This window comes from Mesitornis unicolor, unplaced genomic scaffold, assembly GCF_000695765.1.
Source record: "Mesitornis unicolor isolate BGI_N332 unplaced genomic scaffold, ASM69576v1 scaffold38763, whole genome shotgun sequence".
In the NCBI taxonomy this organism is placed as follows: domain Eukaryota; kingdom Metazoa; phylum Chordata; class Aves; order Mesitornithiformes; family Mesitornithidae; genus Mesitornis; species Mesitornis unicolor.
This window is the reverse complement of record NW_010174651.1, coordinates 25,911-50,082: the sequence shown is the minus strand read 5'-3', so window position 1 is coordinate 50,082 and position 24,172 is coordinate 25,911. Positions and strand designations below refer to the sequence as shown.

The 24,172-nt window shown below is 41.9% G+C and overlaps 1 protein-coding gene across 1 annotated transcript in view; it reads right to left on the bottom strand.

Moving 5' to 3' along the window:
• Window positions 1-2,184: 2,184 nt before the first annotated feature.
• Window positions 2,185-24,172, bottom strand: part of LOC104535698 (inaD-like protein) — a gene marked incomplete at its 3' end in the record, with an annotated part of 42,060 nt that continues 20,072 nt past the window's right edge. The window contains exons 12-18 of the mRNA XM_010181120.1: window positions 21,746-21,822; window positions 19,040-19,096; window positions 17,480-17,614; window positions 14,209-14,373; window positions 12,519-12,647; window positions 2,869-2,982; window positions 2,185-2,355 (exon numbers count right to left, since the gene is read on the bottom strand). Of these exons, the coding sequence (XP_010179422.1) occupies window positions 2,185-2,355; window positions 2,869-2,982; window positions 12,519-12,647; window positions 14,209-14,373; window positions 17,480-17,614; window positions 19,040-19,096; window positions 21,746-21,822 (848 nt within the window). The remainder of the gene's footprint in view (window positions 2,356-2,868; window positions 2,983-12,518; window positions 12,648-14,208; window positions 14,374-17,479; window positions 17,615-19,039; window positions 19,097-21,745; window positions 21,823-24,172) is intronic.

Sequence of the window (24,172 nt, the reverse complement as noted above, 5' to 3'; positions counted from 1 at the left end):
AAATACATATATTAAAAAAGGGCTTGCTTTAAGGCTTTGCTCACATAAAGTTACTGCTCCCTTTGTGTAGGGAGCCAGCTCTGCCTGCCCTCGCTGACAAAACCACGCTCCTGCCCACCCCTATGGCAGCTGACCACAGAACAAACAGGCCATTTCACGCAGGCTTTTGAGATGGTTTTAGTTTTTGTGTTTGCTCCAATGCAAAACAAAAAGAACCTCTTGGACTTCTCTGCAAAAGCAGGGTCTTGTTGAGGCAGCCGTTTGTGAGCAAGGAAGGCACCGTTTGCGTTGGGAAGGCTTTGCTAACGGAACTAAACCGGCGAGCTTTCCTATCATGGGCGCATCTTGCCATGGCAAGCAAGGTTTATGTTGGTTCCCTAAACGGGTGAGCGCTCTCTCAGCAAAACTACACCTTTGCTGACACAGCAGCTTTTATCCTCTGACTTTTGCTGGCTTAGCTATATTGATTTTTTTTTTCTTTTTAAAAAAAAAAAAAGAAAAGAAAAAAGAACAAAACCAAACCAGCATTTGTCCTTACTGATAAGCTGACAAAAATTTGCAAGTGATTGAGTGACCTAGTAATGATGGCACAGTCAGAGATGTGGGGGAACCAGGTTCAAATCCCTGCTCTGTCTGATGCAAAGCTGCTCTTTTTTGGGGTTCTAGATCAGAACCACTAAAGTAGGACATGGGAATCCTGCCATTAGCTGCTTCTTTGCAGATACTCAAGGTCAAAGGCCTAAATACCACATTTCTGACAAGGAACAGTCTTGTCCCAACAAAAGTTTTCACTCAAATTACAACATTTTGGCTTCAATAAATCATGCTGCTTTGGGAAGAGAGAATTTAGCTGAAAAAGTGTTCCAAGCAGCTCTAACCCTCACGCATACAATTAAATATCCGCAGTTCCTATGCAGTACAAGTTGTGAGAACGGTTCAGTTCCTGTCGCTAGTTTGCAACATGCGTGAGCAGAAACGACGTCCTGGAGCTGCTTCATTGTGAGCAGCCGCAGAAGAAATTTTCTTTAAAAAGGGACCATGTTAAGAACTGTGGATCAGGTAAATACTAAAGAGGGGCTATAATGACACTGCTGCTTTCAAGCAGAGGGAGCTGTTGTACAGGAAGAGAAGAGCAACATAAACCACACAGGGACAGGGCAAGCGGCGCCGTAAAACCCTGCATGTTTGATAGCAGCAGCCGTGAATCGCAATGCGATTGCCACGAGGAACACAGCAAAAGCCGCACGTGAACACCCCGACCTTCTGAATTTCCAGGTGTAATCACTAACACACATTCTCTATAATTGAACAGGAAGGGGATTGCACTGCACTTTTCTTACCAAAACAAAAGGAACGATGTTTTTCGTAAACCTTGCTGTAGGATTTATACTCAAACCCAAACGCACCCTCAAGAACACCGTCAAGGCTAGGACAGCAAACACTGAATTCACGTTCATGTCTTGTTGAGGGCGAGTGCAACTGGACTGCGTGGGCTGGTGTCTTGTTTTTGAAAGCAAGCAGTGCTAGCAGCAAGGTGAAAAACAGATTCTTACCTTTTATGCTACCTACAAAAAGCAAGTTCACTGCCACAGCACCCTGACGGACTTTGGGGCAGCCTCCAAGTTAACAGAGCAGTTAGAGCCATTTGAGGTTAAGAACTAGCACGACAACTGCACACCTACCCTAAGGCTCTGGATTCACTTTACTCGGCTCACGCTAAGCCAGATAACAGTGATTTTTAGTCACTAGCAGTCAGGACCACATTTCAGTCTCTGGTCTGAAAGGCGCCTTGACTTGGATGGAGTTTACGGGCTGGGAAAAAACCCTCTCCCCAAACCCAGAGCTAAGCCATTGCTGTAATGGCACATGGCTCGAACACAGAAGTGACTCAGCTTCAGTAGTTTACTAAATTACTACATGACTTTGCATTACAGGAGAGGGAGCGTGCACAGGACAGTCCCGTGCAATTTGGTCACCGTAAAATGGGCATGAATGGGGCTCGGTATATTTAAAGAGGAACTTTTAACTTCAGCTCACTGAAGGATTCCTTTACACAAATGAATCATTTATGAACAACGAGGAAAGGAATCGGGCTGCAAAGGCTGGCTGTCAGAGATAAAACCTCTTAACTCACAAGCACCGACACAAATTCTCTTTTTAAAAAGAAAAATAAAAAGGAATTACATGTAAAATAATAATTGCCACTGGTATAAATGATGGAGGTTGTCCACTGCCAGGCAGCAGCAGCGGCAGCAGCAGCCCAGGATGCTGGCCTCCAGGTAACCCTTTGAGGAACTGCATGTTGTAGCTGTTGTCTTTTTCTTTGTGCTCGAGCCAGCCACAGAGTATGTGAACCTGTTTAAAATAGTCACAATTTATTCATACTTAGCACGCCATATATTTAACTACGTCAAACCATAGGTTTTCCCTTCTCCTCTACGGCTCCTCATCAAAATCCACAAATGTTTCCTGGAGTCCAGGTGTCAAATTTTTCTTCTTATTTTCTGAGCCTCGCTTGTTCTGGATTCATTTAGCAGTGCAAGGAGTCAAGCAGGGGCCACTGCAGTTGCTGCCTCTGGGATCCCTGGATTTGAAGCAGTATGAAGGCTCTTAAAAACCTGAGCTCTGCTAAAACGTTAAGAGTCCCAAGAGCACCGCGTTAACGGTCCTACGTGCAACGCTGCTGGAACGTGTAACTTTATTGTGGCTTCGAGCAAGGGACCGGAGCTTGCCATGGGCACCAAAGATTCACACTCGGTTAGCTTAGTCCTTAGGCAGCAAATCTGGAAATACAACCGATACAACCTCTGTTCGTTGCACTGGAAAATTAAAATGCTAACAACAGCCTGACTCTTCCTCCTTCCTTACCACAACTGCGAGGTTCCCGCAGCAGCCGAGAGAGGGCACTCCAGGCCAGCCCAGCTCCCGCAGGAGCGCAGCTCCCCAGCCGAGGGTGAGGATGAAGATGATGAGGAGCAGCCTCTAGGATGCAGCAGACCATAGCTGTAACTCAATTGGATGTAAGTGGCTACCATGTTTTCTGGGGTTTTGTTTCTGTTTTCCTGTTTTAAAGGCTCATATGAAAACGTACGACAAAGCTGCGGGTGACTGACATTTGCTGTGCAAAGTCACTCTCACTTAGTTACAGGCTATATTAGTTTTGGCATCGCTCGAGATCTAAATTCAGCTAGCCTGACTTCCTAGAATATTTTAGCTTTCTTCAAGCAACAAACTGCCTGCTGCCACAAAAACACTCCTCGGAAAACACACATCAAAAATAGCATGGCAAAGGATCCCAAAAGAAACTTTTTTTCCTGTACCAATTTTGATTTATCTGAACAATTTCACAAGTGCCAATTTGTATACTGCAGGTTTTTGCGAGAGCGCCAAAACAAACACATGTTGAGGCTCAGAGGTCAGAGCAACCCAGCGTCGTTACATTTTGCATGGGACCACTTCCAGGTCTAACATACATCTCCATATTTAAGACTCTGCAGTTTGCAAGTGAACAAGATAGCAGACTGGAAGACTCTCAACCACAACACTAGAGCATACTGTACCGGGAACACACGCTCGTCAACGAGAAGGACCAAATGCATTTTATGCTCATCTTGCTATTATGCCGAAGGAAGGCAGAACTGCACATGGAGTAGTTTACCTGTATGCTCAGCTTTGTGAAAGACTCAAAATACTCATCCATGCTCTCATTTGTGAGGTGCCACTCGATGCCTTTGCAGAGCCACCCTCCACACACACAGCAACAATGCCAATGGGATGCAAGAGTCAAGGAGGACAACCAACCTGCAGCCTTTCCAACAGAAGGAGAAGAGAGGCAGCTCCAACTCCCTCCTTAAGGTGGCCTCAATTTAGGACTGAGACTGAAGGTCCAAACCTCCTGTTCATTCACTCAGAGGCTGACAGGACTTGGCCTCAGGAACGGCCAAAGCTACTCTAAAACCTGCAAAAACATCCCTGAAAAAGTGCTCAGGCCATTTTTGTTCGACCCAGTGCATGGGCAACCAGACCGAATTTCAACGGTCTGTTCCTGCCTCTTCCACTCACATCAGGCTGCAGTCAGCAGGACTGCTTGGGAAGGCACGCAACGCACAGCCTCTGGCTGCACCAAGAAATAAACTACAGGCTGATGTGCTGCAGTAATCTTAAATACCAACTTACGCACAGAACGGTATTCAAGGGAGAATGCTGAACTTTTTTTGTGATGTAAGGGAAAGCGCTGGAAATAAAACATAAGTATTTATTGATCTGCAGTGAGGGAATAAAGCAATGAATTTCAGAAGCTCTAGTGCACAGCCAGCATTAATCACAACTTCTGTTGTGGGAAATGCCAGCAAAGAAACAGGAATTCACAGAGAAATTTAGAAAAACAAAAACAAAACCAAAACCATCCAGAGTCACACCCGAAAAGAGGGAGCAGCAAAATAAGAGTAGGCGGCACGATGGGTGTCCCACACCGGGCTGTCATCATCCGCGATGTGAAATCCGAAATCTTGTCGGTCGTCTCCAGCAAGAACCAACACAGCGCACAGCGACGACTCAAACCCATGCAGGGCAGGCGAGCACCACACACGGGGATGAGCAGCAGAGTTGGGACCAAAGCGCCTCCAGGGACCGATCAAACGAAAAAAAGATCTCAGGCGCTACTGCGATTCTCAATAAAAGATCAAAGACAGGCACTGAGTAGGGGAGTTTTGAAAGCGTCGCCGTGCAGCGGACTCAGGTCGCTATCTTTTAATTTATCAAACTTCTCAATCAACCCAAGGTTTCATCTGCCTTTCGTATTTGCTCCCGACAGAGCTAAAGTCACAGGGATTACGTTCATTAGACTCTCTTAGTATCTTACACTCTCAGACTTTCCAGCTCCAGAAAAAACATGCTGAATGCTGACTACGGGGAAAAGCCACGGAGATAAGACAAAAAGCCCTGAACTCATAAGGAAACGGAGGAAAGCCACTGTGTGATAAGATAAAGTAGAGATAGAGACGTGTGGGAATAAAGAAAACACCACCAATGAGCCAGGGGAAAAGTTATAAACGGTGTCACCTACATAACCTGCAGTCAGTGGTCTTACTGCACATTCTGAGTTTGATCAGCGTTTGGACTCAAATAATCCCTGCACTAAAAATCAACCAAGAGAGCCCAGCAGGGGCTTGCACCAGTTTGGTGTGCTGGGCTCAACACCATTACCAGTCTGCGGAAGTGCAGCACGGGTTTCCTTACAAACCAGAGCTCTCTGCATGGAGAGCTTGCATCATGAACAGCAAACACATGAATTATGGAAAATCTGCACAGAAAAAGCTGAAAAAACCAAAGTGAGGAGACAGGACAGGCTGGGGTTTGGGGTTTTTTGTAATAAGGAGATGCAAACAGTGACTTGGCCCAAAGAAGACTTGCAACAGTAAGGGTGGTGGAGAAGACAGGGGGACAGACAAAAATGTTGCAGTGAAATTTAAGTCTAACACACAATACAGTAAAACAGAGAGAAAAAAAGTGCAACAGGACTACTGGGATTTGGGGAGCAGCACCGTCCAGCAGGGCGAGGTATTAAGAAAACAGAATACCCCATAACTTCCACAAGTTTTCAGAATTCTCCGTGCCTATCCATCAGCACCAACAGTATCCCCCTGTACTTGGCACTGGTGAGGCCGCACCTCGAGTGCTGTGTTCAGTTCTGGGCCCCTCACTAGAAGAAGGATGTTGAGATTCTGGAGCGTGTTCAGAGAAGAGCCACAAGGATGGGGAGGGCTCTGGAGAACAAGCCTGATGAGGAGCGGCTGAGGGAACTGGGCTTGTTTAGCCTGGAGAAGAGAAGGCTGAGGGGAGACCTCATCACCACCTACACCTCAAGGGAGGTTGTAGAGAGGTGGGTGCTGGTCTTTTCTCCCAGGTGATGGAGGATAGAACAAGGGGAAATGGCACCAAGCTGTGCCAAGGGAGGTTCAGGTTAGAGATAAGGAGGAAGTTCTTTACTGAGAGGGTCGTCAGAAGCTGGAACAGGCTGCCCAGGGAGGTGGTGGAGTCACCATCCCTGGATGTGTTTAAAGAGCGGGTAGACGAGGTACTTAAGGATATGGTTTAGGGGGTAGACAGGAGCGGTTGGACATGATGGTCTCAGAGGTCTTTTCCAACCGAGCGATTCTGTGATTCTGTGATCTACCTCAAATCTCATCGGTTCAGGAGAACACATTCAGAGCTGCTGGGGTTGAGCTTTTACACGCCCATCACTCCACCAGCTCTAGACTAACACAGCTTTTGGATAAGCAGTTCCACGGCTTCCTCGAGTCTCAGCTACATTACCTTACCCTTGCTGAGATTTGCCCAGTGTTTAACAGAAAATCCAGCTACAGTTTTGTCCGTTTACATTCTCGCCTTCTCTTGCAGGCAGAAGACATCTGCGGAATAATAATGAATTTCTTTGGTTTGGGGTTTTTTTGTTTTTATTAAAAGCTATTCTTCCTAGCAGGAAATGAAAAAAGAACAACCAGTTTGGTAGAGTTTGGGGGAATAGGGAAAGCATTTCTAAAGGCTAATAATAATAATACTGCTTAGTATTTATTTCGAGGATATGTGACAAACTAAAGAAAAACCAGATGTTCTCTGTAATGCTCCAGTTTCTCTGCAAACTCAGGTATTGCCCAGAGAAGCGGCTGCTGGAGCTCGCAAAAGGCAGCAGGGCTGTCCCTAGGATGTGCCACTCCACTCTGGACATGGGATTCCTTCCTGATTTCTCCCTGGAAGAGCCAGACCCCCCTCCAAGGCCGGCATCCCCAAGGATCAGGGCATCCCCAAGCCCTAGCACGACTTCCTGCAGCAGAGCTCTGCAGCTCCCCACCTCAGCGAGCTGTTCCTGTATCTGTGTCTCACGCTGAGATACACAGTCTCTTTGATTTCTTATTTAAGCGGTTTCTGGTCTCCCAATGCTCTTAGTGCTGCTGCACTGAGATTTTTGGAAACCACTAATCACGAACACCCTAGAAACTTCACCAGGAATGTGCCTGAACACATTCACCAGCTCTTCAGTCCTGGAAAGCAGTATTTAAGCTGAACTCCAAGAGAATTTTTCAAAAAGCTATACTGAATTCAATTCACGACACACTATTAGGAATTATTTTACAAACGAAGCAGCTTAATATGATTTAAAGGATGCAGAACTTTCCCATAGGGGGAGAGAAGCAAATCCTCTGTGAGATGAGTAACGACACAGTTGGTACTGGGGCTTACAGAACTTTGATGTTAATGAATGTGGATGGGTTGTAGAGATGGGAGAAAAGCTGCCCTTATCAGTTTTCCCAGTACCAAGCTGATAGCCATTGTAAAACTGCTTTTTAATACAGCTGTGCAGCTTTTGCCACTAAGCCACAGGTTCCCATCACATGAGCAGGTGAAAATGTGCTTAACAAGGACGTGAATATGCTTCCCTGTTCATAACAAACTTATGGCAAGGCAGACATAGCTCAAATTATCAACAAGAGGGCAAATGTTTATCCAGCAACATGTCAAAGCATTCCAGCCCCCACGTCACCGTTGAACAGTCCAAAAAAAGGAAAAATTATCATCTAGTTGAATACCACCTTCTACAAATAAGAAGTCATTTTGCTTTTTTTGCAATTCTACATCTGGAGCCTGTTTGTTTGGGGCACAAAGAAAAAGAGGAAAGATATTTGGAGACACTTAAATTGCTTCACTTCCTGTCGCGAACGACCGTGTGGTGATTTTGTTATAAAAGAGAAAATAATTGGTTCCCATGCCCCCTGGGAAAAGGACAAAACATAACCTGCTGAACGTGCAGCAAAAAAAAGACACCCCAGTTCAACAGTAAGAACAAAACCGTGAGTGATAATGAATATTGATGAATAATGATAATGAAGATAAATCCAAAACTAAGGCAGCTGCGGAGTCCCTAGTGCTGGACCACAGCAGGAACCCCTTGAGCACCGACCCAGGCGCACTTGGTGCTGGTTTGGGTCTGGCCGACGTGAAGCTGATGCAGTGCAGTGCTGTTTCCATGGATGGGGGGGTATTTACACCCACATCCATGTGAGCTCCTGCAGCCACACAGGACCACAGGGCAACTGGGGACTAAGCAAAAGCAGCCAGGGACTGGGGATTTACCTTCCAAGCACAGGCAGAGAGAAACAGCACCTCACAGGTGTGCCTAAGAGCTACATGAAGTGTCAACCCTCTAATTCCAACCCTTGCCCCCTCCAGCTTCATGCACTTTAAAACAGGTGCTCTAAAATACTCCGACTTCAGAGCACAGTAAATTAAGCTCCAGAGAAAGTCCATTCAGCTTTTTCTTTAATTTGATAAAAGCTCATCAGACCATTCAAGTTACCTTCTGGTCAATACTGCCTCAAGAAATCTGCAATTCAGCTACCTGTGGTTTTTCCGCTAATTCTGTAAAACATTACTGACAGAATCTGCTGGGCCGCATGCATCAGATCTTGGGTCAACACTGTTCCAGGGCCAAAGTCCCACTTATACTATTGTCATCTCTTCTGTTTCTCTAGAAGTCTTCACCTCTTGTAATTTTTCTTTCCTCTTGCTTAACGCCCTGGGATTGCTGTAATTTTTATACAGTATTTCTCCTCTATTTTAACCTGATGACACACCATGCCCTCTTCTGTTTTCATTTCTGTCTAAGAAAAACAACTAGTCTCAACAACGGTGGCTTAGCTCTTGACTTGCTGGCTTGTCTACTGACAGAAAACAATAAATATGCTTACTGTAGCCCCCTGCATCACAGATGATCCCAAAATACTCTACAAACAGGGCACTGGGTCCCTCACTCACCATCAAGACATACTCGCTGCTAACTGTGCCAGCAGCACTACATAAAAGTTAGTTAAAAGGTGAAAAAGAGAGCAACTTCTCCAAGTGAAATTACAAGGAAATTAAGGGAGGTAGGGTATATTACTTCACAGAGAAGTTGGCCAGAAGACCATACAGCACACGTTTTTAATGGCCAAAAGCAGGGCAGAGTTCCTGGTTCAGGCAGAATCACCAGCAAGGCACGGCTGCTCCTCAGGTCTCTGCTGAGCGTGACACAGGATCAGCTGAAGAACGCCCAGGACATGCAGGGCCTGTGGGCACGGCCGCTGCTGCCCCTCCTCCTGCAGGCTTTTCATCTCAGCTTCAGCAAGAAAAAGCAATGCCCAGCCTAGGAGCTTTGACGAGATCCCAACACAGTGGTGACAATAGCAAAATACACAGAAGATTGCATTTTAAGATCTCTTCAGTGTTGCTGACTTAAATAAGCCATCACACTGGGAGAAAAAATAATCCCGTGAAAGCGATCATTTCAAGAATACACAGGACCAGCCTCCCCATGCACCTCCCCTCTGACCAAGTATTGACCCTGCGAGCAAAGCAGCAAAGGTTTTAGATTTCCTACCACATAATTACAAATCAGGACCTTCAGCAAAGGGGAAAAAAGATTTTCTGAACAGTGTTCTAGATAAATACAGTCCTGGGACATCAAAAAGGGTTAAATCCACCCTCTTGTTCGAATGGTATCCCAGAGTTTTAGGAGCACGTGTACAGTCCTTTCAAGAGGACTTTGGTAAAAACAGAAAGAACCATTTTAAGCATTTAAATCCCTAAAGATAGACAAAAGAAAACACAGGACAAAGTAGAAATACTATTGATTATGCATAATTGGTATAATTAATTTGTAATTAGTTCATTAAAATATATAGGCATTGGAATTATGCTTGTACATTTCTGGGAATATCCTGCAAGTCACTTGGGATATGCTTATCATTTATTTGATAGATGAAACATTATTAGAAAGACAGCCCATTAAAAATTAACATAATAGAGCAATAATTTCTTGATCTCAGCGTTCAGTTTTCTACATACTCAGATTCCCATTCTACCTCACGAAGAGTTTTTATTAGTACTGCTTTTCAGAGCTTGACTTGGGAAGTGCAGCATAACTGAGGCACACTACCCTCTAGGCCATGTATGTAGTCAGTTTTGAGGAAACAAAGAGACAAATACCATAAATTATATACCCTGAGAGTATTCAGCACCGCATCTAACTCTATAATCAAAATTAAGTTCTGTAATCAAAATAAAGATGGAAAGGTAAAAAGCCTCAATACCAAAGATGAACGGAAGAAGCTTCCACAGCACTGTAAGCAGCCCGGTCTCTGATTGCTCTGCATTCTTCCACATCTGCAGCACATCTGGCATCGCTCACAGCCATCCCTGAACGCATCTGAGTGAGCAGGATTCCAGATTAACAGTCACCAGTCCCTCACAAGAAGCGACTGAAATGGGCTGGCGTACACTGGCACTGCAGCAGCAGTTCAAAGATGCTATCAAAACTTGATGTGGGGGAAAAGTAAGGTGGAATAATAGGGATTTGCCGTTGTTTCTCCTGTAATGTTATACTTTCCTATTCCTACTGATCTTTCTGAAGTCCTGCTGATATTTCTGTAGCGCCATTTCAACCAAAAGCTACAAAAATAATTTGATCTTAAAAACCCACAACACAGTCACATCACCCCCATGTTGGGTAACACCAGAACACCAAAGTTTCCTTAAATTTCTGTAAGGGACAGACAGAGAGAGTCAGCCCTTCTCAGTGTAATTCTGAGCATGACGAATAGGCCTTCTGCTCAGCATCACCTCCTAAAAAGTATTTTCCTCCCCATTCTGCCTCCACCATCACTAATGGGAGCCTAAAAGGGTTAGCCCCTCGTTGATGCACCTCATTTAGCCACGTGAAGCCAATGCAAACAGGCCATGCGAATATCCGTCTTAATTTGATCCCCCCTCTTCAAAAAAACAACAAAAATCCCCCATACTATTACTCAAAATGAGCAAAATTAACAGTGGGTATACACTACAAGCAGTGCTATTTGCCGTTATAAGGCTTGAAACTTTTCTATTTTAAAGAAGGGTAAAATTGCAAAACCATGTAGAAACCAGTCAGGTCTCCAGGCCCTGGAAGCCACAGTTCAACACTTCACTGTCATTTTGTGCTTCTCAGCAAATCTGCTTTAAGAATTCTGAGCAGACTCCCAGGAACCACAAACCTCTTTTCTTTTTCCCCCGCCTCCAATCTAGCACGGACAATTATTTATTTTCTTTGCCCTGCACTCCAGAATGTGATGGATGTATTTACATAAACACACACACAGTCAGAGATATCTCTCTATAAAAATTAATCTGCAGATGATGAAAAGTGCAAAAGATCTAAGAGGCAAATCCCAAACAAAAGAGCATACTTTAGACATAAATATCTTGAAATTATAAAGATCTGAGATTAAGTGGTTTACCACTCATTTAGAATTGATTAGAATGTATTTAAATTTAGCTGAAAGTACCACAACATTGCTCATGTATTTGCATCTGCGAATAAGTAAATAAAAAGCCTGTTATTAAAGCCTTCATTAATTCTGATTATATGAGAACTTAAAAGCAAATCTGTGTATCGCTGCTCTGTAAAGACTCCCAGCAACTCTACAGTAAAGCTGGCACTGCAACACAACATGTGTCAGCGAAAATGACTAACAGGAGCTATTTTCAGTAATCTTAAATCACACTGGTAAAATATAGAATTAATGGTTTTGCATAATGCTTCAAATATTTTCTATTCCAATTCATTCCCGATTCATGCCTCATTGTATCAAAAAGTGAATTTTATATCACTTGACATTTATGTACAACAGGCAAACACGTTTTATTAAACTACAACTTCTAAGCAGCATTCAGATGTGATGTGTATATTATTATGAAGAGTGATCCAGCTATTTTATTTCCTTATAATTATGATGACTGGAGGTTTAAAAATGTATCACACTGACTAGGAACATTTCATTCTGACTACAGATTTGAGAGTTTCTATATATTCCATTGAAGGCAATGCTTTTGAAAGAAGGATTCACTAATTTTAGTAGAATTTTCCCCCACTTAAAAGACTTCCTGTTGATTTCAAAGGAGTTTAACAATTAAGTATAATCTACACCAAAATGGTTCTTCTTGGAGAAATCAAATTTTAAGTTATAAGTGGGAAGACAGACGGCAGACCAGCAGAGGTCTATACTCCATTTATAAACGAAAGGTGATTTGAGGCAGTGAGGGGAGGAAAAGCGAAAGATTCATTAAATTTGGTACATAGGAGATGATGCTGCAATAGCCAAGAAAGTCTGTTTGCCACTCTCATAGTTGAAAAGTCATCCCAAGTTAAAACAAAATAAACCAAAACCCAACCTCCTCCCAACATTTAGCCATTAAACTCAGAGTTATGAGGTGGAGTTTGATTAAAGATTTTGCACTTTATCACATCCAATAATCAGACTGGTTTAGGAGAAGCTCTACACTGTATTCTATAGAGTTGGCCTCAAGATAAATTACTTCTCCCTACACAGTTTCTAGGCCCAAGTGCTGAGTCGATTTCCCAGTAATCAGCATCACAAAACACTTTAAGGCACCATACAAGACAAAGGGTCAAAGGGATTTTTAGTATTGAGTTATACAAAAAAGTATACCTGGTAGTCTAAAATGCTGAATCCTAAACCATTTTTGTCTTTCTCCAGTTCAATAACCTTCACATCAGGAGACCAGAGCGCTAATTCCCCTTCTTCCTCCTCAGGATTAATGTCTTCCTCAGGTTTCATCTGAAAATTAGAAGGACTAGTTCAAATACTATTCTTTCAGTTCTTTACAAACACTATTCCTCCAATATTTTGATACAACACATGCCTTGATATATGACCTTTTATGGAATTACAATGTCATTGATACTCTCTTGGGACTGGGAGTGTCAAAACTGCATGTTTTGAGCATCAGAGCCCAACCTGTCATACAAACACCCACGTATTAGTCAGTTATATTTATTACTAACCTGTTACAAGCTGATGAACTTCAGCTGTCCCATTAGATGCATAAAGGAAAAATAAATATCTTAGCATAAGAGATTTAACCACAGACAGCTAATAGAAAGACCAGACGATAAGGCACATCCGATACTTGTGGTATTAAATATGCAAACAATAAATTCTTATACAAATAATATCTAATTTGTAAAAGCAGCTTCTTTTTTCCCTACCTTAGCACAAAGATTGTGAAAGAGGTATAGTTACATGATTCTGTAGGTTAAGGGCAGCCTCATAAGTAGTTCTTCAGAAAAGGGATCTTGTGTTGTATAACGTAAAATTCATTTTTTAACATTACTGCTATTTTACCAATACAATCTTTAGAAAATAGCAATGTACGACGTCCCAAGAACACCGTTAAAATCATGTACTCCTAACTTCACACTGATTTAGCTTTATTTCTTTGGCTAAATATGCCTATTACACAGAGCACTGCCATGAGGCAAAAGGAAGACATTTTTCTTCCACACACTCTTTTCTTGATACTTTGACAAAAGCAAGCAGAAATATTGTGAGATTGCTCTAAGGAGAAGGCAGCCTCTTCACTTAGAACCACCTCACGGCAAAGATGTACAACCAACAGGGTGCACATGGAAAACGTTCAGTAAAATGCAGCATCAAAACCCACAGTGGAACAAGTCCTGTTGCAACAGAAAGGGCCTTTTACAGAACAGTGTAATACTGTACACCTTCTTCTTCCACAAAACATCCGTATTTCTTGTTTAATTCTCCACCTTAGAGGAAATTAGATCAGAAAAGAGCAGAAAAGACGAGAAGTCAAGCTGTAAATACTTTTTATAAATAGGAACAGCCATTACAAGCGTCAAGCCTTAGTTTGAGATTTTAAAGCTTCTGCAATGGAAAGAAACGTTAAGTTTCCTTTTTTTTTTCCAGTTCTATAAAAACCTACTCAGAATATGGAAGTAATCAGCTAATGGTGGCAAGGATGTGAGTTAGTGCAATCCAGAGCTCTCAATCACCTATTAAGTGTAAGAATGATGAATGAGATAGATGTACACAGTCAGCACGCTAGCTTGGTGATTTACCTACCTTGTATTTATAGTACAGTGAAGTTTCTCTTGACCAACCTATATAAACTGTAGTTTATACTACAAAAGTATTAATGTTGCAAACGTGAACTATCACTGAAACACCAGTTGCCTCTTATGAGTCTAAAGTGAATGGTAAAGATGGCTTTATATGACAATTTAATACAAAACTGCCTCATATAACTAGATATTTTCACTAGATATTTATATTCTATCATTGTCCTTTTACCAACTGAACGAAAGGAGAAGTCTACCTTTGGTTCTGGAGGGGAGACTCCCAGGGTGGGTTCATCCACAAGAGACTCACTGCCATCATCAAAAAGTCGCCGACAGCAAACCAGTGTAAAGGGGGGTGGCACTTCCTTTAGAAAAGTGACCGCCTCACGACGTGATTTTCCGTACAGCTGAACTCCATTCACCTACACAGAAAGAGAAGCACACGTCCACATCAAGAGATTTAAAGGGATATCAACCAGATTCTTTTATTATTTTTACAGATGTGTCTTTCCCCAGCTGAATGCGAAAGTCTAATTTTACCTAGGGATGATGGCAAAGCTCACAGAGTTAAATCAATTTACGTTTGTGAAGCACACATGCCTTACTGTGGGGCTTCAACTTCATCTGCAAGATCTTGTGACTACGGCTACATCATGGCTCTGCTCTCTTCAGCTTCCTCCAATTTGTTTTCTGCTCGCTACTCCTCCTACTCTCAATCTTTCCTAGCATTGTTATTTCATTCTCACCTGTTTCTTTATTGATTTCTTTTTGCATTAGGCTTATATGTTTGAATTTATTAAAAAAGATAGTATTTTTCCAGAATATTTTAAGAAAACACAGATTTTGAGCTCTAATCAAAAACTTGAACGTCAGAACTATCACAACTTTGTGAGTTTAAAATGTAACAAAATGGCTGTAACTGAAATAGAACCTACAGACAGCATGCAAGAATATTCCTAGAGTAAAAAAGAAACCAATTACAGTAAGCAATTAATCAGAGAACCCTGACAAGGGTCAAAGCTTACCAGCCCATAAGCTTTAGATCCCAAGTGACAACACAACACCATAAGGCCATTGCTAATGGATGTCTTAAACCACAGACTTGAGGAAAGAAAAAAGGAGGATAATAATGCTGCTTTAAAAATGGGATACTACAGTTGTACTTCCTTGGGAAAATAAACCTACACGGCTTCATCCTCTTTTACATAGTTCATAAACGCAGTATCATGAGGGTACACCTACTTGCACCACAGCGATACCCTTAAAAATGAGGAAAGCAGAAGAGATGTCAGATGTGAACATCATCTATGCTGATGAGCAGCGCAGCACCAAAAGAGCAGGGGTTTAACCCAATTCACGTTATGGACTCAATCCTCAAACTACTTGTGTTTCAGGAATTTCTTCCAGGCTACCTCAAGTCTGCTCTTGTGACCAAATGCCCACAGGGCTGGAGTGCAACCGCTGGCTTAGGAATCCAGTTTGCATCACCCAAGTCCACTCCACAACATGAATCAAAGCACAGTAAGTAGGAATAACTGATGATTCCCTTCAATGCTTCGACTCCATACTCCAATTGCAATGCTAATGTAGATGAACCTGCATTTGATCCAAGAAAATAGCGTGTAAATACACAGCATACACATACACACCTCTGTACCCGTGTACTTGAGACAGTCTCTTCCCAGATCTCCTTGTACTTTAGAGTACTTTAGTACTTTTAGTACTTTTAGAGTACTTTAGTACTTTAGTACTTTAGGACTCAATCTTGTGGAATGTTACACAGCAATCTCACTTTAGCCAACGTTTTCCTTCCAATCACCTCTATTTTTTCCCCCACTTTCTCCTTAGTGCTTTTTATGGTGTAAATATAGCTTCTACTGCTGGGAAACAGAGAGTTCCTCTCACACTACAACCCAGCCAAGGAGAAAAATTCAGAGTGGCATAACTGGTCTCCACCATGGCAAGATGAACTGCCACAGGTTTTTTTCTGCAAGAATTACAGCAACTGCTGAGCTATCAGCCTTATCCATTAGTTAATTATTTAAGCAGGAGTATCTACGCGTAAGGATTTTTTAATGCATTGAGAGTGGCGGTGTGGTGGAAAGTTACCAGCACTCCTCAGCGGGCTGTGATTGATGGAGAGGAGCTACCGTGCACTCCCAAGCAGACTTGGGGACTCCCATTTCTCCATCTCCAGCTGCCAGAAATCAGCCTCTAAACTCACCACACCGTTCTGGTTAGCTGTGCCATCAAATAGGAGCGAGGGAAATATTGTAAAAAACTAGAAAGACACAAGGAAGCAATTTACTCCTGAGAAAGAACACAATTAAATTAGCTAAAATTAGGGGGAAATAAAAAAAAATAAAATACCATGCTTTCTGTCATTATTCAAACACGTCATTAAAAAGTTCAGCCTCTCCATATATTAAGAAAAATTCCTCGCTGATCACATTTTAATCCCAACTGTATCAGGCCCAGGTAGAGCTGCTTGTTTGGGGAATGGGGCTGTCACTTTTTCCATTGCAAACCCCTACTTAAGGGGATTTATAACTTGGCTGCAAAAACATACTCCGGGCTAAAGCTGGCATATATAGCTCTAGCCCTGGAGCACATTTTTCTTTTGTTGGGGTTTTTTTTCCAGCTACAGAGTAGAAAAAAAATGTATGCACACTAGGTCTGGACATATCTGTGAGCTTAATTGTAAGTACATGGTAGTAAGTAAAACTGTTGAATATGTACAGTTAAAGTTTCCTAAGTTACTTTACAGCGCTATTGCTTTTTGTATACCATTTTTTGTTTAGTGGCCAAGAAATTTAAACAACACTTCCAGCATCCCATTAATCCCTTCCTTTAGGAATCGAGATTTCCTCCATTAAGCAATAACTGAAGAAAGTGTTTCAGGTCTCAGTGATACCAGTATGAATTTTTGAACAAGTAAAAGCAAGAGAGCTGCACAGCTAACAAATTAATCTTTCAGAAGGCCTAATTCTATTCCCATTGATGTCAATTAAATGTTCTTTCCAACCCCTAAAAAAGGTTCAAATTCAAAATATTCCACAAATATTCAATAGGAAATTAATGTCTTTTCACTTGCTGGCTGAGATACTGATAGACATACACAAATACACACACAAAACAGGTATTATTTTAATACTATGAAAGAAGTATTTTTCCTGAGCAAACAGATCTGGTCCAATTCTGGTAATTTCAAAGCTGCTCCAATACCCCTTTATACACATTTAAACAAACTGATGGACCAGCTCACAGACACAAATGTTTTTCCAACACACAACGAGCAAGTTATAACACGTAACTACTCCTGAGATCGCTGTGAAATTTTTAGAAGTGACAAATATTAAGAAAGATTACCCACCACCAAAGCCAATGCCAAATGGCTCAGAAGACTGAGCGAAAGGGCCACAGACACAAATATATTTGACACAAATATTATCTCTGTCCTTTTAACTCTTGATATTCATGTCAAACATTTCAGAAAAAAAAGGAGGTCATAAGATTTTTGGGTTTTACCTCCAGAAGTTCATCCTCCGGTTGCAGAAGACCAAGCACTGCAGCTGGGCCATCTGCAGCAATTGATGATATATAATGGTGTCCATCAAATGTGTCAAGCTCCACTCCTAACCTCAAAGTGTGGATGGGTAAGAGCTGCCAAAAGATAAGAATGGTGACAATGTGTATATATATACACATATATTTAACTACCACAATATAAACATATTTAGGGTTCAATTGCTCACCAAATTAAACTAAACACACAGTAAGATGATTAAGTCTTCATACTGATATCATCTGTGCTACAGCACAGGTGTCCAGAATTTCTTTATACAAACTGTTTGCACAAATAAAAACAACCAAGCTGTCCTTTCGGTTAAGAGGCAATTTGAACTGTATTCTTAAATAAGATTACTACACTGGAAAAAATGCAGAGAAAAGTGCCACCTAAAGTCTGTCCTACCCAACAGGTGGGTTTTCAACTAAACTGAAAGAAATTCCATAATCACCATAAAACCCCACCACAAGATCAGCTGCCTCACTCCTTTAGGAGCTACACTACTTCAAGGCAAGAAAAGTATCCACGAAGTGTCCACTGCAAATAGCTCACACTGGAGTCCTTCTTTCTGTAAGGTGAAATCATTACTTTTGTGTTGGCCTTTTTCCTTCTTAATTTGGAAGTTATCTCTAGGGAGCCTCCAGCCATTCGTATCTTACCAATATTAGGAAGACTATAATCAAACGGACACACTATCCGGACAAGACAGCAAAAGTCATGGCAGCCTGGGGAGAGGAGGGGATAATTTGCAGTATCTGCTCCTTCAGTTTGGCCATTTTCTGGCTTTTTATTACTGAAGTTGAAACACTGACTGTCCTTCTGGTTCCCAATGAATTCTGGATATTCAAGTGAAAGGAGCAATCCACTGATCCCCAACACTCTCTCACACCCATGTCTGATTTGTGAGTTTAGGGCCTTTCTTCACTGAGACATCCCCACAAGCATATAAATGCATCACCTCCAAAAAAATGCTTCTGTACAATATTAACATACACATCTTGCAAGTCTCTACAAAGCCTCAGAAGGCTGAAATTAATTTCAGCTCTGACCATTTTGATTAAACAGATCCCATCTCCCTCTGTGCCAGGATCCCTCTCTGCAGGACGATGACATTGCTCAGCAGAATTTCAACCTCTGCTTCATTTTCCAGTGGCTTTCAACAATTCTTCTACAACTGAATTTCAATACAATTAAATACCCCCAAATTTAAGGCCTATATGCATGGTTTGGGATTTGTTTGGGTTGGTTTTTCTCTTTGTCTGGGGGTGTGGGGAGGGGTGTGCGTGCGTCTTAAAAGGTTCATTTGTACCCATGTAGCATGTACCCATGCTACAAAAAGGTATTGGACCAGTCCAGAAGATAGGCAGAATATTAGTAGCCTTCTTTTTTTGGAAAAGACAGAGCCACAAAACTAGAATCACTCTCAATTTCTGAAACATATAAATCTGAAATTGTGTAACGCCCTCCTAGGATTACTCTGCCAACATATACCATGAAGGAAACCATCATGCAAGTCATACCTTTGAGTACTTCTGGAGCTCCGAATCATCTGTAATAGGCATATCCACGTTCACCACCTAAAAATGGTGCATCATAACAGTTTTCAATAGCAGGACAAGAAAGACTTCACTGGAATGAAGAATTCTGGCAAAAACCGATGAGCAAAGTAAACTGTGCTTAAGCAAAGTCATATGGATGCAAAATAATTTTACACAAATGTTAGAAAAACCTTTCAGACACAGAACATTTACAACTAGGAATGCGGTGACTGTGCACTGTTAACAGACTCCAATATTATCCTATTCCCGAAGCCCGACTGCTGATTTTAGTCAAGTTCAGTAATCCTGTATAAGCACAAAATGCCATTATGTTAAACACAAACACCCAAACTGACTTGCCACTCAGAACTCAAAAAATACGACAGCTTAAGTGATTACTGCAGGCTGCAGTCTATCTAACATCTCGACTAAACCACCATCTTCTGCAACATGTTTCTAACATGGTCTGAAACACATGAATTTAATTACCACATTTGAATGCAAAGTGGATTATTTAAAACAGCCGCAAGAAATCCCTTCAGTATATCTTCATTTTTTTACATTAACAAAATAACTATGTTCACCACCAGTTTTCTTGTAATGTCCTTCCTTAATGCAACTTTTTATCTGTAGCCTTAGAAGGTTACGTACTCCAATTTTAAATGTAGTAAGATTTCCTTCCTGTAGTAAGGACTCCTGGTGAGACCGCACCTGGAATATTGTGTCCAGTTCTGGGCCCCTCAGTTCAAGAAGGACAGGAACTGCTTGAAAGAGTCCAGCGTAGGGCTACAAAGATGATCAAGGGAGTGGAGCATCTCCCTTCTGAGGAGTGGCTGAGGGAGTTGGGTCTCTTTAGTTTGCAGAAGAGGAGACTGAGGGGAGACCTCATTCATGGTTATAAATATTTAAAGGGTGAGTGTCACGAGGATGGAGCCAGGCTCTTCTCGGTGACAAACAATGATAGGACAAGGGGTAACGGACACAAACTGGAACACAGGAGGTTCCACTTAAATTTGAGAAGAAACTTCTTCTCAATGAGGGTGACAGAGCACTGGCCCAGGCTGCCCAGAGAGGTTGTGGAGTCTCCTTCTCTGCAGACATTCAAAACCCGCCTGGACGCCTTCCTGTGCAACCTCATCTGGGTGTTCCTGCTCCGGCAGGGGGATTGGACTGGATGAGCTTTTGAGGTCCCTTCCAATCCCTAACGGTCTGGGATTCTGTGAAGATGACAACCATGATGATCTATGGCCCAGTGTTGGAGTTCAGGACACTGAAGTTGAACACATTTGGGAGGATTGGTACACTTGTTAGATTTGGAAAATATATAGCCCTGCAAAGAATCGGGCAGCTTCAGGCTCCTGGGGAAATTTTTAGTTTAAAAAAGTAAAAAAATAAATACTTCAGAGAGAACACTCAAACCTATGGGAAACTTCACGGGGACTTATTGGCATCCAAGAGTAGGAGTGGGGATAACCTGACCCAGGGACTGCGCTATCAGGCTGAAATCAAGCTAAACCTTGTTATTGAGGACAGCCACGCACGACTGGAGGTAGGTACAGACAGCAAGAACTGGGAGGACCATAAAAATTACTTTCAAAATGGGATGCTACAACTTGTATTATTTAAAAGGACCAATCACTAACATTGTCACTGCTGCCTTTCGACTGGCAGCAGCTAACGAAGGATTCGAAAGGGACGGTTTCACAAAGTAAGCAGGTTTTTGTCCTCTGTGGGAAGTGTGATAGCGCTAAGGGAAGTAATATCAGACTCTTGAAATGTAAGGATGGGAATACCGAGCAACTGAAGTGGGCAGCCAAACAGATTTATTGCATCATGTACATAATCTTACACGAAGTTCAGATCTTAAAGGAACGCTAATGGAAAGAAGAGAGGCGAGCTTCTCAAGGCACTTCTTAAAGCTACTTTAAATCTTCCAGCGAGCGACTGGAACGATGGCTCCTCCAAGTAGTAAACATAAGTGTCTCTAAATCAACCGGACAAGCATTGCAAAGGCAAACAGGGCATTTTCTTGGTGGCAGTGAGAATTTTTTAAGTCTTTGGAAAGAACGTCGGCTGGACTCTTTTATCTGTACTACTTGCTGGCTAGCACAGCACTGAAAAGCAGTAGTGAATTACAGTTTCACTCAACTCCTTATAATGATTCATCAAAACAATCTTTTGCTTGGCAATTATTTAATATGAGGTGAAGAAATACCTAATAGGCACTGGCACCACAAAGTCACACTACCGTGAATTGCTTCCTGTTTTCCCAGCGCGTGTTAAAATCATTCTTTCATTCTTCTAATAAAATTGTAAGATTCTTCATGGAACATGGGAGCTCTGTCCTAAGCCTTTTTTTCCCAGAGCACAATAAAACAAACAGATCGTAAATGAAATCATTAAAATGCTACGTATTTTAAGGGGCTGCTAAGATGTCAATTTAAAAGGACAGTTCCTGTCTAGTACCTGTATGACAACGGTATCTATACAAACAGAACTTTAAAAAAATAAAGTTCCCTTTATAACACTCCAATATTTCAGCCTTGACGTTAGGAGAAACAAAATTTGATGTTCCTGATCTGTTCCAGACACTAAACTCTTCTATAAACAGCCTGTAATGCTAAGCTCACAGATCTGTAATTTGAAGAAATAACATACACGAGTGTAGTTTATTGAAAGACAACATACCATCACTTCATATTCAGGTCCCAGCAGGTTTTCCCACTTGGATTTCAGCTCAAATGCTGGAGGGAGCGGAACTCTTCCTAAATATGAAAGTGAACATTAAATTTACAAGCATATTGTACACTCAGAAGTGCGTTTACTTCTACATACTTCAGGAAAAACTCAGTGTAAATAAAAGATTAGAGGGAATAATCCCAGAAAGGAAAATGCATTAAGATGAGCCTATCAAACGGTGCAAAACAAAAAAGTCTTTCTAAGGGAGACAATGCAGAATGTCAGCTGCTGCTAACGTGTGATTTATTCAGCTGCGAAGCAGAAGAGGTGATGCCTGCAGTGATGAGATGCGCGGTCTGTACCATCTAGTACTGTAAATAAATCAGTCCTTCAGGCTGCAAAACAAATTTCACACGACTTCATAATTTGTCGCTATAAAAATGCTCGCCACTCCAGGGAAGCGCTATCTCCCACCAAAATGAACCCCCTGAAGAAGTAAAACACCTGACAAGATATCGCCCTTATCAACGGGCTGTGTCAGCACAATGCAGCCACCGACTTTATTTATACATTTGGCAGGTCTAAAGGCTCGTCTAGTTTAATTAGGCTGCTAAGTAACATGAGCTTTAATATAAGCTCCAGCTCTAAACCAGTCTTCCGTGGGAACCTGGCTATCTTGACATTTATATCTTTTCGGCTTTCTTACTTATGCAACCCAGGCAGTATTACGTTCATGTAAGACAATTTGACAGAGCTAGACAGCAGAAAATGACTGCCTGCCCCGCAGCTGACCCCAGCGCTCATATAAAGTTCCAACGTTGAACTGGTACAACTCGAGCTCGAAAGCAAATTCCACCCAGCAGCTACAGCAGCAGCAACTGGAGGCTGAATTACCAAAAAACCTGGGTTTTTTTTCCACCCTCCAATGCCTGTAATACTTTGTCAGATGTCTAGACAAGGCACAGAGCACTCAGTATTGCCGAGGTGTCATACTGAAATTTGGGATTTTGCACACAAACCAGCGAGTAAAACACCTCAAGGGGAGAATCTGAAGACACAACGAGCAGCTCAGAGCCTACCAAAAGCCAATGCAATGGGATGTCAAACTGCCTTTGCTCTCAACACCTCTGTAGACTGCAAAGATAAAACAGGAGCTTTGCAATACAATCCTCATTACATCATTTGATAACTTTGAAGTTTTCCACTCATTAAAAACAAAGTTAACTCATACAACAACATAACCCATCTCTATCTCTTCCGCTCACTTTCTGTCATGTCAGATAGGCAAAATCTGTTGGATCTGCCCTGAGAAACCACACTCCTCAGAGCCTAACAACTGAGATTTCACTTGGAGATACCCAGAGCATCTTTAACCTACAGGCTCAAGCTGATACAGATATTGGAGCAATTCAGACAACTGTTTTCTGTCACCAAAAAGAAACCCCACCAAGAATAAAAACTTGGGTTTGTAAATACAGACCACATATCTCTCTGAAATAAATTATCTCCTTAAAAAAAAATAAAAATCTTTTTCAAGACAAATTTTCCCAAAATTCTCAGCTGTGAGTTGAGAGGTTTTTTTCCTCCATTAAAATTTAATTGAAGTTCTAAGGAGAAGTCTTTTTCACGAGTCTTCCTATCAAGCACAGGCTGTTCATCTTTTGTTCCCAAAACCAGAACATCAGTCCATTTACTGCTCCTTCTATTTGTAGAAATGCATAGGGACAGCAATTCCTTAGTCTTTTTTCCACTATTAGAAAGTTATAGCATGAACACATAGGACCTAGGCACCTGCAGTCCCCTGTGCAGCCAAATATAGATTTTAAGGTTCACCAGGAGTAATGCATCCTAGGGCCAAGCTCACAGTTCAGTTCAGTCGCTGTAAGTTGTGTTCAGTTGGCTGAATACAGATTTTTTGTCACTTCCAAAACACATTACCAAAATCTATGGGTTGCTCAGAGTAGGCGCTGATGCACGTCTCCATTTGAAGTCTCCCCTTTTCTTTCTCTCAAACACACTTTGAAGTCTTTGCCTGTGACTTCCTCAGAACTGTGGAAACGCTGGCTGAAGGGACTGGGATTCAATGTATTCAATTCCAGTGGTATCACTTAGTTCACTTAAAATGCTCCTTTATCCCCAAATGGCTTTTTCCATATGGCAGTGAATAGGAAGTTTCTAGAGTCTCACCCAGCTGGATTTCTCATGAGCTGTGCGCCGCGTCTTCCAGAGAGGGCAAGGCCTCAGAAACGAAAACGTTTCGCAGGGCAGCTTTAATCAGCAACAACTCTCAACATATTCAGCCTGTCCTTCTGTCCGTGCTTTCATGCAGCTTTTCATTTCTAATTAGTAAGTGTCAAGAATAAATCACAGGTGGATTGTAAAAAAATCATCTTTCCTGGTCCAAATTGTTGCCATCTTCAAAATCAGGATCTTTTC